Source organism: Dermacentor andersoni, chromosome 10 (genome assembly GCF_023375885.2).
Source record: "Dermacentor andersoni chromosome 10, qqDerAnde1_hic_scaffold, whole genome shotgun sequence".
In the NCBI taxonomy this organism is placed as follows: Eukaryota; Metazoa; Arthropoda; class Arachnida; order Ixodida; family Ixodidae; genus Dermacentor; species Dermacentor andersoni.
In genome coordinates, this window is record NC_092823.1 from 56,321,622 (window position 1) to 56,337,766 (window position 16,145).

The 16,145-nt window shown below is 50.4% G+C and overlaps 1 protein-coding gene across 2 annotated transcripts in view; it reads right to left on the reverse strand.

The window, feature by feature from the left end:
- LOC129380664 (ATP-binding cassette sub-family D member 3-like) overlaps positions 1 to 16,145 on the reverse strand; it is a 105,802-nt gene that overhangs the window by 6,447 nt on the left and 83,210 nt on the right. For both annotated transcript variants that reach the window (XM_055062370.2, XM_072284750.1), the window contains one exon: positions 12,264 to 12,410. In XM_055062370.2, the coding sequence (XP_054918345.1) occupies positions 12,264 to 12,410 (147 nt within the window). The remainder of the gene's footprint in view (positions 1 to 12,263; positions 12,411 to 16,145) is intronic.

Here is a 16,145-nt window from a genome sequence, read left to right on the forward strand (position 1 = left end):
ACAGTAGCTCCTTGGTCGCCGCCGCAAGAGGAGGCTTCGAGGCGCACACCCGTCACGCAGCTACAGTCATACCACCAGCCGCCGTTCACAGCGCCTTGTCCAACGCCGCAAAACGACGCTACGGGACGGCCGCAATTTCGGAGAACCGATGCATGGCGCACCGTCGATAGGCGCCCACTTTGTTTTCACTGCGGAGGCGTCGGCCACATTTCGCGTCATTGCTGGCATCGCGACACATCATTTCGACCTTTTCGTCCGTGGTCCTATGGTGGACGTGCAACTGACGACTCCATGCTACGCCGCGAGGAAACTGCTTTTCAGGAGCCTCCAATAGCGCACCCGAATGACGAATCTGTGCCGCATGTTCAGTCCGATTTCGGCCGTCGGTCGCGCTCTCCAACCCCTCCCCCTCAGATGCCTTCCCCTACTGGACGTACTTTTGCTGACCTCCGAGGACGAAGGCCGCCCAGCCCACGCCGGGGAAACTGAAGGCGGCGACCTCTGGGGGTAAGGTTGCAGGCCCACCGCAAGACAATAAAAAGCCCCCGACACTCGCCGCAGAACGACGTGAAGCCGATAAACCCCGACACCGAAGAAATTGTGAGCGCCGACATTGATGTTTTGGTGAATGGACAGCCGGTGACAGCGTTAGTCGACACTGGTGCCGACTTCTCTATAATGAGTCAGGAACTCGTCCTCTGCCTGAAGAAAGTAAAGATGCCATGGCCGGGACCCCACATAAGGACGGCAGGCGGGCAATTACTGATGCCTATTGGAAGATGTACTGTTAGAATTAGCATCCGGGATTCTTCTTTCGTGGCCACTTTCATCGTTCTTCCTGTGTGCTGCAAGGATTTCATTATTGGAATGGATTTCCTTAAAGAATACGGCGCCGTAATTAACATTCCGGACCGCATGGTGACGTTTTATAAGAGCCCTGGTTTAGTCCATTGCTTATCGCCGCAACGCAACTCCTTTCGTCTAGCAGAAGACGACGTCGTCATCCAACCTCGATCATGCACCCTTGTTGCGGTAGCATGTGACAAACCGTTTCATTGCGAGGGAGTTGCCGACCAAATAACCACGTTGTTGCTTACTCACGGTATCTCGGTCGCACGAGGAATCGTAAATATCACTGACGGGCGCACTAACTTGTTACTAACCAATTTTAGCACAGAGCGACGGTACCTTCCAAAGGGCACGGCTGTGGCTTATTTCGATGGTGTTGCAGATGTTCGAGGCTGCTGTTCGCTACTCGAAGAAGCACCTACGCAAGGCCCAGCTTCTGCACTCGACTTCAGCACTGCTTTGTCGCAGCACGAACGAGAGCGGCTTCTCACGCTATTGTCGAAGTTCAGTGACTGCTTTGCGTCGACGTCCAGCGTCGGACGGACGCCTCTAACGAAGCATCGGATAATTACAGAGGATACGGCAAGACCAATTCACCAAAATCCTTATCGTGTGGCTCCCAGAGAACGTGAAGCCATACAACAACAATTGACAAAAATGCTGGAAGACGACATAATTCAACCGTCAACCAGTTCCTGGGCATCTCCTGTGGTTCTAGTTAAGAAAAAAGACGGCAGCTTGCGTTTCTGCGTGGACTGCCGAAAACTAAATCAAGTGACAAAGAAAGACGTGTACCCGCTTTCCTGTATTGATGATTCACTCGACAGGCTTCGTCACGCGCGTTACTTCTCTTCAATGGACTTAAAAGCAGATATTGGCAAATCGAGGTAGATCCGAGAGACCGTGAAAAAACTGCTTTCGTGACGCGAGACAGCCTATACGAATTTAAAGCCTTGCCTTTCGGCTTGTGCTCTGCCCCTGCTACATTCCAACGCCTCATGGATACTGTGCTTTCGGGTCTGAAGTGGAAAACCTGCTTAGTGTACCTGGACGACGTCATCGTGTTCTCCGCAACTTTTGAAGAACACCTCCAACGGCTTGAAGCGGTTCTGCAGTCCATCCGGTTCGCCGGCCTCACCCTGAAGCCGGAGAAGTGCCACTTTGGCTTCGGGGAACTACAGTTTCTCGGTCACGTCGTCAGTCACGCAGGTGTTCGCCCAGATCCTGAGAAAATTGCGGCGGTAGCACAGTTTCCAGTACCAACCGATAAAAAGGCTGTCAGGCGCTTTCTGGGCCTCTGTGCCTATTACCGGCGGTTTATTGCGGACTTTGCTCGCATTGCGTCGCCGTTAACTTGCCTGGCGAGAGACGACGTTGCTTTTGTATGGGGCGACGAAGAACAAGGTGCATTCACTGACTTGCGGGAACGTCTCCAGACACCTCCAGTGCTTGCTCACTTTGATGAGACCGCTCCTACATTGCTCCACACTGATGCCAGCAATGTTGGCTTGGCAGTGGCAGCGTTGGCAGTGGCAGGAGGGCGCCGAGAGAGTACTTGCCTATGCAAGCAAAACACTCTCACGCACAGAGGCCAATTACTCCACAACTGAGAAGGAATGCCTCGCCGTAGTATGGGCTGTTATGAAATTTCGCCCATATTTGTATGGCCGCCACTTCTCGGTTATCAGCGACCACCATTCACTGTGTTGGTTGACAAACCTTAAAGACCCTTCGGGACGACTGGCGCGTTGGAGCCTACGGTTGCAAGAGTTTGACATGACTGTCAAGTACAAGTCGGGGAAACCACATACGGATGCTGACTGCCTGTCTCGATCGCCGATAGAGTCGCCTGCTCGACCCGAAGAAGACTCGGCATTTCTTTGTGTTCTGGACACATCTACCATCGCCCAACAACAACGGGACGACCCTGAGTTGCTTGAGCTCATCAATTACTTAGAGGGCAGATCTGCGAAACCGCCTAGAGTTTTCGCAAGAGGCCTGTTGTCGTTTTGTTTGCGGGCCGAAGTTCTCTACAGAAGAAACTTTTCTTCCACCGGGTCCCCCTATCTGCTCGTCATTCCTGCAGCTCTTCGTACGGAAGTACTTCAAGCCTGTCACAACGAGGTGACTTCTGGTCACTTAGGCTACACGGGAACGTTGGCCAGAGTGAAGCAGAGGTACTACTGGCCGAGACTTAACACCACCGTGAAACATCACGTCCGCACTTGCCTCGACTGCCAGAGGCGCAAGTCGCCTCCGTCGAAACCAGCCGGCCAACCAGCCAACCAGTCCAGGTTCCTCGAAGACCATTTGACCAAATCGGAATGGATATATTGGGTCCGCTTCCTACTTCTACTGCCGGGAATCGCTTTGTTATCGTAGCAACCGACTATCTCTCACGTTACGCTGAAACAAAGGCAATCCAGAGAAGCACAGCGGAAGAGGTGGCGCGCTTTTTCATTGAGCACATTGTGTTGCGACACGGCGAACCAACCGTCGTAATAACAGACCGAGGGACCGCATTCACGGCTGCGCTTTTAGATCACGTATTGCTGCTAAGTGGAACGGCGCATCGGAAGTCAACCGCCTACCATACACACACCAGCGGATTAACAGAACGACTAAACAAAACAATTGAAGACATGCTCTCCATGGACGTGGATGTTGAACATAAAAATTGGGACGACATCCTACCGTAAATCACCTTTGCATATAACACGGCGAAACAAGAGACGACGCGCATGACTCCGTTCACCCTTGTTCATGGGCGGGATGTACGAAGGATGTTGGATGCTATGCTTCCACATGACTTTGACGACACTGATACGGACGCCGCTGTGTTTACGCAACGCGCAGAAGAGGCTCGGCAACTCGCGCGCTTGCGGATCTGCCAGCAGCAAGACTACGACGCCGGGCGCTATGACCTTCACCGTCGAATAGTAATCTACGACGTCGGCGACAGAGTGTGGGTTTGGACACCCATACGAAAACGAGGCCTCTCCGAGAAGATGTTAAGGCGATACTTCGGTCCATATCGACTATTGCGCCGACTCAGTGACGTCGCGTACGAGGTCGTCCCCGATAGTCCCAATTGTACGCGGCGCCGCACGCACCGTCCTGAACTTGTGCACGTTGTCCGCATGAAGCCGTCTGTGAGGGAATAACTATGCGAGAGACCCTTAATTACGCAAGTGACACTTTTTTTTTATGCGAGGATAAGCAAGTGACACTTCTGGTCACTTCTGGTGACACTTCTGCTCTAGCATCGGGACGATGCTCTCTTAGGGAGGGACAAATGACGCGTGCGTCTAGCAAGTGACAACAAGTGACACTTCTGGTCACTTCTGGTCACTTCTGGTGACACTTCTGGTCTAGCATCGGGACGATGCTCTCTTAGGGAGGGACAAATGACGCGTGCGTCTATTCTTCTATGCAGACGACAACGAAGGTAGGGACATTAACGGATTTCATCTAGTGGGTCAGGGGGATTCGGCGTGGACGAAGAAGACGTGTCTCTGGCCTGTTTTATATTTGAACAAGTTGTCCTGCGGCTCTTGAACGTCTCCCTGTCTACTGTCCGCGTTGTACTGCGACAATATATATATATATATATATATATATATTGTTCCAGCTTGCTGTGGTCTGCTCCTGACCACCGTCAACTGCACTGCGCTGCTCGAAGAGACGTGTGTCGAATAAGCTACAGAACAGACTTTTGCAATGTGGTGAACGCGTTTTATATCATTATCCGGGGCATTAATCAGGTGCGACGTAATGCTCGCCCGCTTCTCTCACATTTACCGCTACATATATCCCCACCAAATTTTTCTTTCACGGCAACACAATATACACTACGCAAAAAATCGCGTGGCACGTCAATTTATGTCGCTGCAGAAATGCCTTCTTTTGAGACTGTGTGGATGCACAGCGTACGTCAACTGAGCGCATGGAAATAAATGTTATTGCAAGTATAGTCGTTCACTTTCCATAGTTAAAAATTTCTTGAATTTCTAAATGCAAAGAAAAAAAAAGACGGACGATGCGCATAACCCGACGATGTCCACTGTTACATTAAGCTTGAACACGTTTGACGAGAAGGTCCAGAACGGCTCGTACAAAATGAAGCCTTTTCGGTCTAGCCGTCACATCGCATATGCTGCCTCAAGTTTTACCCGTTGTCTCGCACACTGGGCGGCAACGAAAGGTACGGGTTAGCTGCGTGGCAACGCCGTGCCTCAGCAGCGCGGAACTGTGCTGAATACTGAGGTGGGCATGTTTCCCGCCAGTGCTGCTTCGATGTGGGTCAGGCTTATCCACTTCGAGAATGAGCCGCACGGTCGGTCGTACGAATCGAGGTCGACGTCGTACAAAACCACGCAAGTGCCGCTCCGTCCCGGCCCACCTGCTGTATCCCACGACATAACAGATTGCAGCAATTGTGTGTTTAGGAACAGGTACACCGGAATCGTGGACAGCGGGTAGTACAACGATTGTTGGGTCAGAGCAATGCACTGTCTGGGGCGTACACGATCCAGCAGACATATGGGACTGGTGCAGAGCTCGAACACCGACGCCGTTCCGGGCGCGCCGGGGAACTGCGCCGCGACAGATGCGGAGAGGTTATTGAAGCCCTGACTCGGTCTTCCCTCGACCAGCCACGGTGCTATGGACACGCCGGCGCAGATCTTGGTCGTGTTTCGAGGAGACGGCGACAGATTTCTCAACAAGGCCGACGCATTTTGAGCAACGAGGCCACAGACGCTCAAGTCGAAGCCGCTTGGCGGCAGCCCCAGCGCCTGTGTCTCGACGAAGACGTAATCGACGAAGGATTCGAGTGCGGACCACAGCGAACGGTTGGATGCGCTCGTGGGTGACAGAAAAACTGCGATGACGGCTCGGTATCCGTTGATATTGAAAATGTGCCGCTGTACGGCCACAATGTGAAGCAGGGTATCCTCGTCGTGAGGGTCCTGGCATCGCGAGTCCGGGGCTACCCAGTGGATGGCGGTTCCGTTCAACCGGTGCGTTTTCACAACAGCCACGGAGCTGGCAGCGAATCTTGACATCGCGCCGGGATCGTGACCTAAAAGCGAAAACTCGGGGCTGTCCTCGGGATAACCGCCGATGGCAGCCAGGATCAGAGAGTCCGAGTTGCCCTTCGCGTCGGTGATCTGCCGCAGCTTGCTCAAACCTTGGGTGCGATCGAAGACTGGCGTGCGGTTCTCCACAGTGCCGTTCTTGACGCCCAGGGACCAGTAAATGATGTTCCTGCAGTAGGGGAGCGGTAGGTCGTCAGGAATGAAGTGGTGGTTCTGTCCTTTCGTGACGCGCGAGTTGTTGTAGATGCAGAACAAGTTCCCGAATCTAGGGCCGATTGGATCGTGCTTTTGAGCTGTCATAATTATAGCACTCTGCACATCGGCCAAGCGTACTCTGTTGACACAGGCGGTTGAAGGTGGGGGAGAGGTGGACATGGACGGCTGCGTAGGAGGCAACGTGAGGCGGTAGTTGAACGTCCTCGAGTTTGGTGCAGCAGGTGTTATACCACTGTGCGTGGTCACGTAGGAAAGATATATTGTTCCGAATGGCACGACGAACGTGGCCATCACTACAATGCAGAGGAGATATACTTTCGTCAAAGGAATTTGCCCCCATTGTTGCGACGGTTGCTCTCTGTCACTTTGCACGAGGGACGGAGCAGCTGGCGAGTAGAAGGGAGGGCTCACGGCGCCTGAACCTGAGGCCACCTGTGGCGGTTCTCGTGGCGGAGGCGTGGCGGTAGAGGGTTGTGCGAGGCGCCCTCTCATGGACGGCGGCCTTGGTACGAATACGATGACGTTTGGCTCTTCGGCATAGGCGGGCATTCCTGCGAATCCGCCGTATGGTTGCGGTGTGCCGTGAGATTTCCATGCCGGGGCCATGACCCGCATCTGGGTTGCTCGAGATGGCGGCGAGGCGTTCCTGTCTGTGTTCGGCGTTGGTTTCCTGATCCTCGGAGGAGCCAGGGCAGGCATGCCGCCCCGGTTTGGGGCGATACTTTGGCGCCTGTGCGTCAGCGTCGTCTTTGCTGACTCGTAATGGCTTGGCGGAGTGTCGGACGGGCGCTGTTTGATCGATGCTGATCGACGTCCTTGGAATTTCTCGGGCCACGCGGCTGACCTACCAGCGGTTTTGGTGTTAGGAGCGGTGCTTGCGAACCTAGAGGACGGCATGCCGTCATGATCTCCCGATGGTTGTTGCTGGCTGGCAGAGGAGGGTTGCCACCCGGAAGCATTCGGTCGGTTCCTATCGTGGGACGGCGGTATCGTGCCACCTGGTTCCGGTAATGCGAAAGCGTCCTTGGAATGGTAACGATGCATGGCGACTGGTGATTCGAGGGCGCGCTGGCACGAAGGCTTCCACTGCGATCCCGGGTAAGATCTTCTTTACGTCACGCGTACACGAGGAAAATATGATGATGATTATCCTAGGCCACGACATATACCCCCTTAGGGGCATTGGCCAGAAGCGGGTGGCACACAAGAAAAAATAGTATGGTAGTAGTAGTAGTAATAGTAGTAGTAGTAGTAGTAGTAGTAGTAGTAGTAGAAGATGATGATGATACTAGAGAATGGCACGTATATGTCCACGTAGAGGGATTGGTTAAGAAGAAGGCGATAGAACAAAAATCAAACATGCGCGTGGACGGAAATAGCAGTAAGAGTAATAATTATCTTATTATTTTAACATGTTTATTTCTTAACGAATGGATGAGTATCGAGAAGAACGCGTTGTTTAGCACTCAGGTCAGATATAAGGAGATTCTGCAGAAAAATAGGGGCCGTGATTGTTTCATTGTTCAGGCAGGACTTGGATTCTGGGTTTCCCCTTTCACGAGAAAGGCCCCACTAACGAGTGGTGGTCCCAGCTTCGAAAGCCGTGGAAATGCATGCTTAACTCCTCCAGAGGATCGGCAACCATTTTGCCAGAGCCTGCACCGTCCTCCGAACGCTGCATACTCGTCATGGTCCTTACATAAAGTATATTCTACGGAGGCATGTATTTACGGAGCCATGAGTTCGTCAGGGCCGAACTACACCCCCCTCCCCCCCAGACCGCCTAAGGTACTGCTGAGCGAGGACGTGCCGGTAACTCATCCTAAGTCTCTACCCGAAAAACGTAACAAGGACAGACACGCGAGAGAAACGCGCACGCGCTACGGAAGACCCCAAGGCTCTGGCGACAACAATCTACTCCAACCCTGCTTGGAATGGCTGCGTCAGGAGGGCCACCTCATGCCCTCCGCCCTCTTTCTCCCCACCAGAGCTGTACCAAAGATCCCAGGTCTATAGATACCACAGCCCCACTAGAACTTAACTGGAGCAACAAGCCGTGTGTATGGTGGCGCTAGCATTACACAGTGAAGCAGTACGCTCCCTCTGGACACATCGGGAATTCACGATAATCTGCGACAACACAGATGCCATCTTGCGGCTACGGGGACCGAGTACCTTAGGTTCACTCTCTTACCTCATAGAGAGATGGCGCACATTACATCACTGCACAGGCCATATTTTCTGGCCCGGATGGAGCACGAACGTGTATGGCGCTGGCCCTCCCGAGGCCAACCCAATGTTCTCACACCTGACCTGTACCCGGCCTGTGCCGGCCACAGCTCGCTGCGGCCCAGTTCGGTCCGCTCATTATTTAGTCTCATGGAAGCATGGTCGAGTTCTCGATTATTGCGAAGACATCAGCCGCACAGAGATTCTTTGCTAGGGACAGGCTGGGCTCTCGTGTTTTCCACTGGAGTTGGTACTGATAAGGGAACACATGAGAAAGAAGGGAAAGATGCATCCTCTGTTCATTATTATCGTGCATTGCTGTGTGATACGAATGACCGCGCTACTTTTGCCAAATAGTTGTACAGCAGTATATAGCGAGGGCATAATTGACTACTCTCATGCACACCACTAGCTATTTCATCTCACGCCTGAATCCAGAAGAACCAATACAGGTACATTGCTGTAATTTGACTGAGTGAAGTTGCTGGTCATGTAAATTTAAACACGCTAGTCTGTTGGCCTTCTGAATTCCGCAATGCCCTGCCGTAGATGGTCTTCTATCTCTATTGCAGATTAGTAGGGGACAGGCAATGATAACGCTCACGCGCGACAATATTGTCCCATGGAACAAAAAATTTTGGGACCCCCGTCGGTAGCACATTGACTACGACGTTGTGTGGCTTAGCTCGAGGTCGTGGGTGTGATCCCTGTAGCGGAGGCCAGATATCGAGGGGGGCGAAAACGCCTGTGCACTTTGATTTCGGTGCTCGTTAAATATTACCGGGGGTTCAAAATTAATCCGCAGTCCCCTACTACGACGTGTTTGATTATACTACAGGGATTTTTGCACGTAGAACCCGTGAATGTAATTTGATTTGTTTGAACAATCAATTTTATTTCATCATTCAGCCTAATATGAAATGCAATTTTTCATTCAACAAATCAAATATCCGGTATCATTATATGACTGAATTTCTGTCCTTTGTTTGCTTTTGATCTATCGTGTTTTAGTCCGAATGCATGGACAACGCAGCAACCCTATAGGGGACAACTTGGTATCCGTCCCTTGTAATACGCTGGATTAAAGGTGAACTTAGCTTTCTTTTTTCTTTTTCTCTGAGTTAGAAGGTCTTGCCACAAGGCAATAAGGAGAAATGAAAAACAAAAAGAACAACAAACAGGGCCATATCTATTCAAAGTGTGCAGCCAAGTAGGAACCACAAGAATGAGTGTGAAAAGTTACTGTTTGCCACACAGTACTTATTAAAGAGAAGCGTTCGTAACATTTCCATCGGTGTTTGGCCTTCGTTTGTTTCGTGGCCAGATATAGCTGCCGATTTAAGCACATACAAAGCTTATATGTGTTCCGAATGTAAGTACCAGCAGACGGGCTCAAGTGAATATTGTTGCTGGCCGCAAAAGTAGTGCGAGTGAGCGAACCCCTGTGCTGCCTAAATATATCGAAAAATTATAATAATACCTAAAATTGGACCGCACAGTGCAGGCTCATAAGCATCTGTAAAGCACAACATCTTCTTAAAGAAGTAAGTCACTTTATTCAGGGGCTTCTTTGATTTAAGCTTTCTATGGTTCGGCCATTTGGTATGTGCAACTGGGTGTGCGGCCATTGTCGGCTGTTCTCCCGCAATGAGAATGGGCCATTGCCAGTGCGGCAAGAGGCGCATCGTAGAAACCTTGAATTTATAAACGTGTGTGCGCCAACGTGACACGAGAAAGACAGAAGTTGTGATCCTCGCGGTGGCATAAACATATTCATTGCCTGAGATTACACATCGAATGGGATGTATGTGTAAGCGCAATCGTATTCATCGCCGTTAGTCATGTGGAATTTTTTAAAGCATTCTTTGCCTACGTTTTCGGGTTTGACATGGCCGCTGTTTGCTAGCCCGGTCAGTTCCTCTGTGTACATATTTGTGGATGCGAAGGTTATATGGGCACTGAATGAAAGCAGCGGTGGGCGGGCTTTTCTAGGCCTTGCATGGCTGACCGATAAAATTGGGCGAGTAAGCGCAACTATGCTCTGCTTCAAAAAAAAAAAAAAAATTGCAGCATAAAGCCTATACATAGACTATCAGCTGACTGATATCTCTAAAACGAACCGACGTGTTAATGAGATAGTGGATTATACTTAATGAATTCTATCAGTTTATTTATTGTCTTCGACTTAGGCATTCGGTATGTGCATTTGGGTGTGCGCCTATTGTTGAGCAATCCTCCCGATATAGCATGTGCCACTGTGGCACAGGAGGTGCAGAATCCCTAAAATGTTGCTCGATATATATCCCACTTCTCTGTGCATTCACCTATCATCCCCATTCTTTCATCGGCAAGGATCGTGCGCCGTTGCTGTCGTCGCGGTATCGCGATATGAAAGGCTAACATTCTGAGCATCCTCCAGAATTGGAGTTTGCATTTTGGCATAGCTTGAGAGCCCTGTATTGCGTAAACACATCACCTATCCAAGAGAATATTTGCACCAGAATTAATTTGTGGCCTTGGTGATGGAATAAACGTACCATCACTGCACGAGATTAGAGGTTGCGTAGGCTGAAAGTAAAGGAAATCGTACGCATCGCCGTTGCTTGTAAAGCATGTAGATTGTTACTCCGATGAAACTTCGCGTCATGTAGATTCCATCGCGTACGTTAGATATGCATTATTTTTTGTGAGCCATTGCTCCTGGCATGAAGTATCTTCATCCTGTTGGCCCTCGTTTCAGGACATAGCCAAGACAGGCGTCTAGCATCTGCTATTGTCATAGGATATATGGTTGCTTGGGACATGTTCTTTGGTTGACCGCACTGAACTCGAGATTTAAATAACGGATGGCGTGAGAGCCGCTCTACAGCACTCCTCACTTGGGATGTCATGTGACCCTTAGGCAGTTGTAATCGCTACCGCAGGCTCTATGACGTTAGTGAGACCACAAAATTTGCCGAACTTTACTAAAGAGTTGATATTTCTTTGTCGGATGTCTTCTCGTTTGCTTTTCTTAATGCGAAGCATTATTTGCCTCATTTCAGGCGCTTTGTAGTAGGCCGATTGATAGGTTGATAGTTTCTTCTGTGGCCTCGTTTAGGATCTGTTCAAAGTAAAGAAAATGCCTATTCAGCAGGGGAGATCATACCAGTGTCCCGCAATCCAAAGTCACGTCACGACTCTCTATGCCGACGGATTATAAGCAATATACTTTGCTCTGAGCCACAGTCACATTAAGTACGGCATTGTTTCCTGGGGAAGCACATATGCACACGCACACAAATTTTTCGTGCAGGTGGCTAAAGTTACGTAGTATGGAAGCAAAATCTTCAATACTAAGCAAGAGCAACTCTAAATGGCAGAATCTGGACAGGCGGGCAGGTTTGCGCCAGCGGCAAGGCTTGGCTGTCCCACAGCCAACAACTCAACATGCTAATGCTGTGTGTTCGCACCAAACAGTTGGTTACATATAAACGGTGGTGGACAGTACACGTTTGCAGTCTACTGCAGTTCGTGTGCCAATGCATGCTGTGTAGAGGACATAAAAATTGACAAGAGATCCTTATCAGGCCTGTTGGAGGCATCAGCCTTGCGTTCCTTTCGCATGGATTTAATCGCGAAAGTGTTGTTTTTTTTGCGAGCAATACGAAAGCGTCCGCAAAAAAAAAAATTCGGATGTCACGAAGTTATTTCAATGCGAGATGCGACATTGTTAAAACAAGGTTTACTTATAAATGTGTTGCGATCTCTTCAAGGTTTATGCGCACTATAACCACCCAGGCTTCAGATATTTAGTGCGAATAATCCACTGCCCTGAATGCTATGACAATTCAGAAATGGACATGCAAACACCTGCGATCGCAGACGCACCCTTGGAGAATGTAAAAACATGTGCTTGTTTGGTGGCCTCTGCAGCTTCCCATTGCAGAGTGGCCAGGGACCGCTGAGAATCCGGAAGAGTAAGCTCTTGCCGGAGCCGTTGGGACCCGTAATGAGGAGACGCATCTCTTGTGTCATCTGCAGATAGAAACGACGCGAGAACAAATCACTCCAAACCAGCTACCACTGTATCGTAGCGCCTAGGATGACGAACATGCTGGGCCGGGGCAGTGGGGGAGAGAACCCTATTTATTGAACATGTGTACATATATAGGTTTTAGGAAGGGGTGTCTTTTTATCAAGAACAGATAAGTTGTTCGCACAGCATGCACATGGTGCATGCGTATTGACATACAATGCGCTTGCGCGGAACACGTGTGGCGCTCGGCGCCCAAGATACGATACATCTTCCTTTGTACGAAAAACAAAACAAGAAATGGGAAAAGAACATTAATGAAAATTGTCAGGCACTTTAGTTCAAGGCACTTGCGCGAAGTTCTCGTCGTAGGCCAGACGTTGAGGCGGTCGACGTTGTGTGAGCGACCTCCTTGGGGCTGGTGTGGACGAGACACTAATTGGGGCACAGGGCTCAGAGGGAATAGACGGGGCTGTACATTCTGTGTAGCTAGGTGCCGACCCATTACTTTGGCCCGAGTTCCCCTCGAAGTCATCGTTGTCTTCCTGTACGCTGCGTCGGAAGGGCTCCCGGGTCAGTAGCAGGTGCTGCCGGTTGCACCTCAACACCGTGCCGTTTTCTGTGACGACTGTATACGACCTCGGGTAACCAGCAGGCTTGAGAACCTTTGCTTTCGTGTCCCATGCACCTTTCTTGATCCGGACCGTATCTCCAGGGCTCAGGCGTGCCATTGATCCCCTAGAGTGGTCTGTTTGAAGGCGCCGGGTCACCTCGTGACTGGGGTTGCCTTGAACGTCGGGAATTGTTGTGCGGAGCCTTCGCCCGATCAGCAGCTCAGCGGGCGATGCGCCGCACTCGAGTGGAGTTGTCCTGAAAGCGAGCAGTCCCAACCAGAAATTTCGTTTCGCTTCAGTCGTTTTCTTGAGGATACGCTTAGTTATCTGAACACCTTTTTCTGCCAACCCATTAGAACGTGGGTATCCCGGGCTAGACGTGATATGCCTAAAATCGTACAATTGTGAGAATAACGCGAATTCACGACATGGAAATTGAGGGCCATTTTCAGAACAAACTTCTATGGGAATGCCGTGTCTAGCAAAGATCGAACTTGTTGCGTCAACCACTGTTTTGGCCGTGGTGTCTTTGAGCAGTTCCACTTAGGAAAGTTGGACAGGGCGTCGTAAACGCACAGGTACGACTTCCCGCCGTATTCAAAAATGTCAATGCCGACACGGTACCACGGTTGGTCCGGCACAGGGCACATCAGTAGAGGCTCTCGAGGTTGGCTATATGCATACTTTTCGCAGATAAAACATGTCTGCACGAAAGATTCTATGTCCGAGTTCATTCCTGGCCAAAAAACTAACTGTCTTGCCCTGGCTTTGCTCTTGTTGATTCCCAAGTGCCCTTGATGAATTCTTTCCAGTGTCTCTCTTTTCATGCTAGCCGGAATAACTACTTTGCAGTCTTTGAGCAGCACTCCTTTCACGTGTGATAACTCGCCTTCGAATCGTTTCCACAGCCCCTCCAAGCATTTTCCAGCTTTTAGATCTCGCAGCATGTTTCTTAGCTGTTCGTCACGCGCCGTTTCCGCAGCCAGCCGCCTCCATGTGTTCTCACTAACAAGTGAGGAAACTGTACTCACGGCATGCACCTCTACATCGTTGCTGTCAAAGTCGCAGGCCGTTGTCTTGGTTGTGGCACGGGACAGCATGTCGGCAAGGAGGAGCTGCTTACCTGGAACAAATTTTAATTGAACGTCATAACGCAGCAATCTCAAAAAAAATCTTTGCAACCTCGGCGGCATATCACCAATCGCCTTCTGCGAGATAGCGATCAAAGGGCGGTGGTCTGTTTCAGCAGTAAATTGTCGACCATAGACGAAATAATTAAATCTTTCGCAGCCAAAGACCACGGCCATAGCTTCTTTCTCAATTTGAGAATAACGCTGTTGCGTTTCGGTAAGCGCTCGCGATGCATATGCCACGGGCTTCCATGTGTCGTTGTGACACTAACAAAGCAGCTTCGATTCCGTCTCGGGATGCATCGCATGACACTTTTGTTGCTTTGGCCGGATCGAATACCGACAACATGGGCTGTGTGCTGAGGTAGTCACATAGTTCTCGCCATTCCTTTTCGTGGTTATTGGTTCATTCAAAGACAACGTCTTGTCTGATCAAGCTCCTCAGAAGAGCTGTTCTTTGAGCTAAACATGGAAGAAACTTGCCGAAATAATTGACGACACCTAGCATCCTTTGCCCCGCGAGCTTGTCTTCTGGGGTCGGCATGTGCAGCATGCAATTTATCAGCGCATGGCTCGGCCTGATGCCTGCTTTATCGATGACATCTCCAAGAAACTCGATTTCATGGACGCCGATACTGCACTTATCAGGATTGAAGGTTAAGCCGGCGCGTGTTGCTGCTAACAGCACAGATTTCAGACGTTCATTGCGCTCTTCTACCGACGAGCCGCATACCAGAATGTCGTCCACGTATATTTTCACGCCGGGAAGGCCTTCGAAAATTTCATTCAGCGTTTTTTGGAACACCTCAGGGGCGGACGATATGCCGAAGGGTAATCGTAAAAAGCGGTAACGACCAAATGGGGTTGAGAACGTGCAAATGAGCGATGTCGAGTCATCCAAGGGGATTTGGTGGAATGCAGAGTTAGTGTCTAAGCGGGAAAATACAGTTGCACCAGCTAACTCAGCTTCTATATCTTCTCGTCGCGGCATCATGTAGTGCTCCCTCTTTATGCACTCATTGATTTTACGAGGGTCAATGCAGAGACGAATTTTCGCATTCTTTTTCTAGCAATCACCAAGGGACTCACCCAGTCAGTAGGCTCGGCGACTTTTGTGATGATTCCATCCTCTCAAGTTCACCCCGTAATGGTTCTGTCAGGGCCAACGGTACGCGTCGAACTGGTTGAATGACTGGCTCGGCGTTGTCTCCAAGAACCATGTGATACACTTTGTTCACGCAGCCTGTCCCAGTGAAAATGTGACGAAATTCTTTCGCGATTTCTTCACAGTCGTCCTGTGATACGCTGGGGACAACTGGATACGCTAAGGACAATTCGAGAGGAACAGTTCGGTCACCCAGCGTTACTTCCGTTTGGATGACTCGAAGATGTTTGATCCTGTCTCCACCGTACGAATGTAGCACCACGCTACTTTGCTTCATTTCAGGGCTTGGGCGCATCCTTTTGTATATTCCAACGGGCATCAAATTGACCTGAGACCCTGTATCGACTTTTAGTTCGACCGAAACGTTATTGACGTTCATTCGAACCATCCAGTCGCGTTCGCTTATGACGGCTCTTGCAGACACCTCTAAGACGCTGAAGTCATCTTCGCGATCTTGAATTTCACCGACCAACTCGGTGGCTCTGCAGCAAATCGCAAAGTGGTTTCTCCTTTGGCATTTTCTGCACGTTCGTCCGTACGCGGGACAGTCTCTAGGCTGATGCGTGCGTCCGCACTTGAAGCATTTGTACACCTTGGCTTGCGCCATTTTTGGATTCGAGCATGCATTGCGAATGGTGTCTACTTGCTTTTGACCTCGTTCCCAAGTTTCTCGGCGGAGAGCCGATGTATCGGCGGCCTTGCAGACGTGCTCAGCCTTCTGCAATGTCAACTCACAGTCCCTGAGAATCTTTTCTCTCACCTTGTCGTCGTTCGTTCCGTACACAATCTGGTCTCGGACCATAGAATCCTGAAGCGCGCCGAAATTGC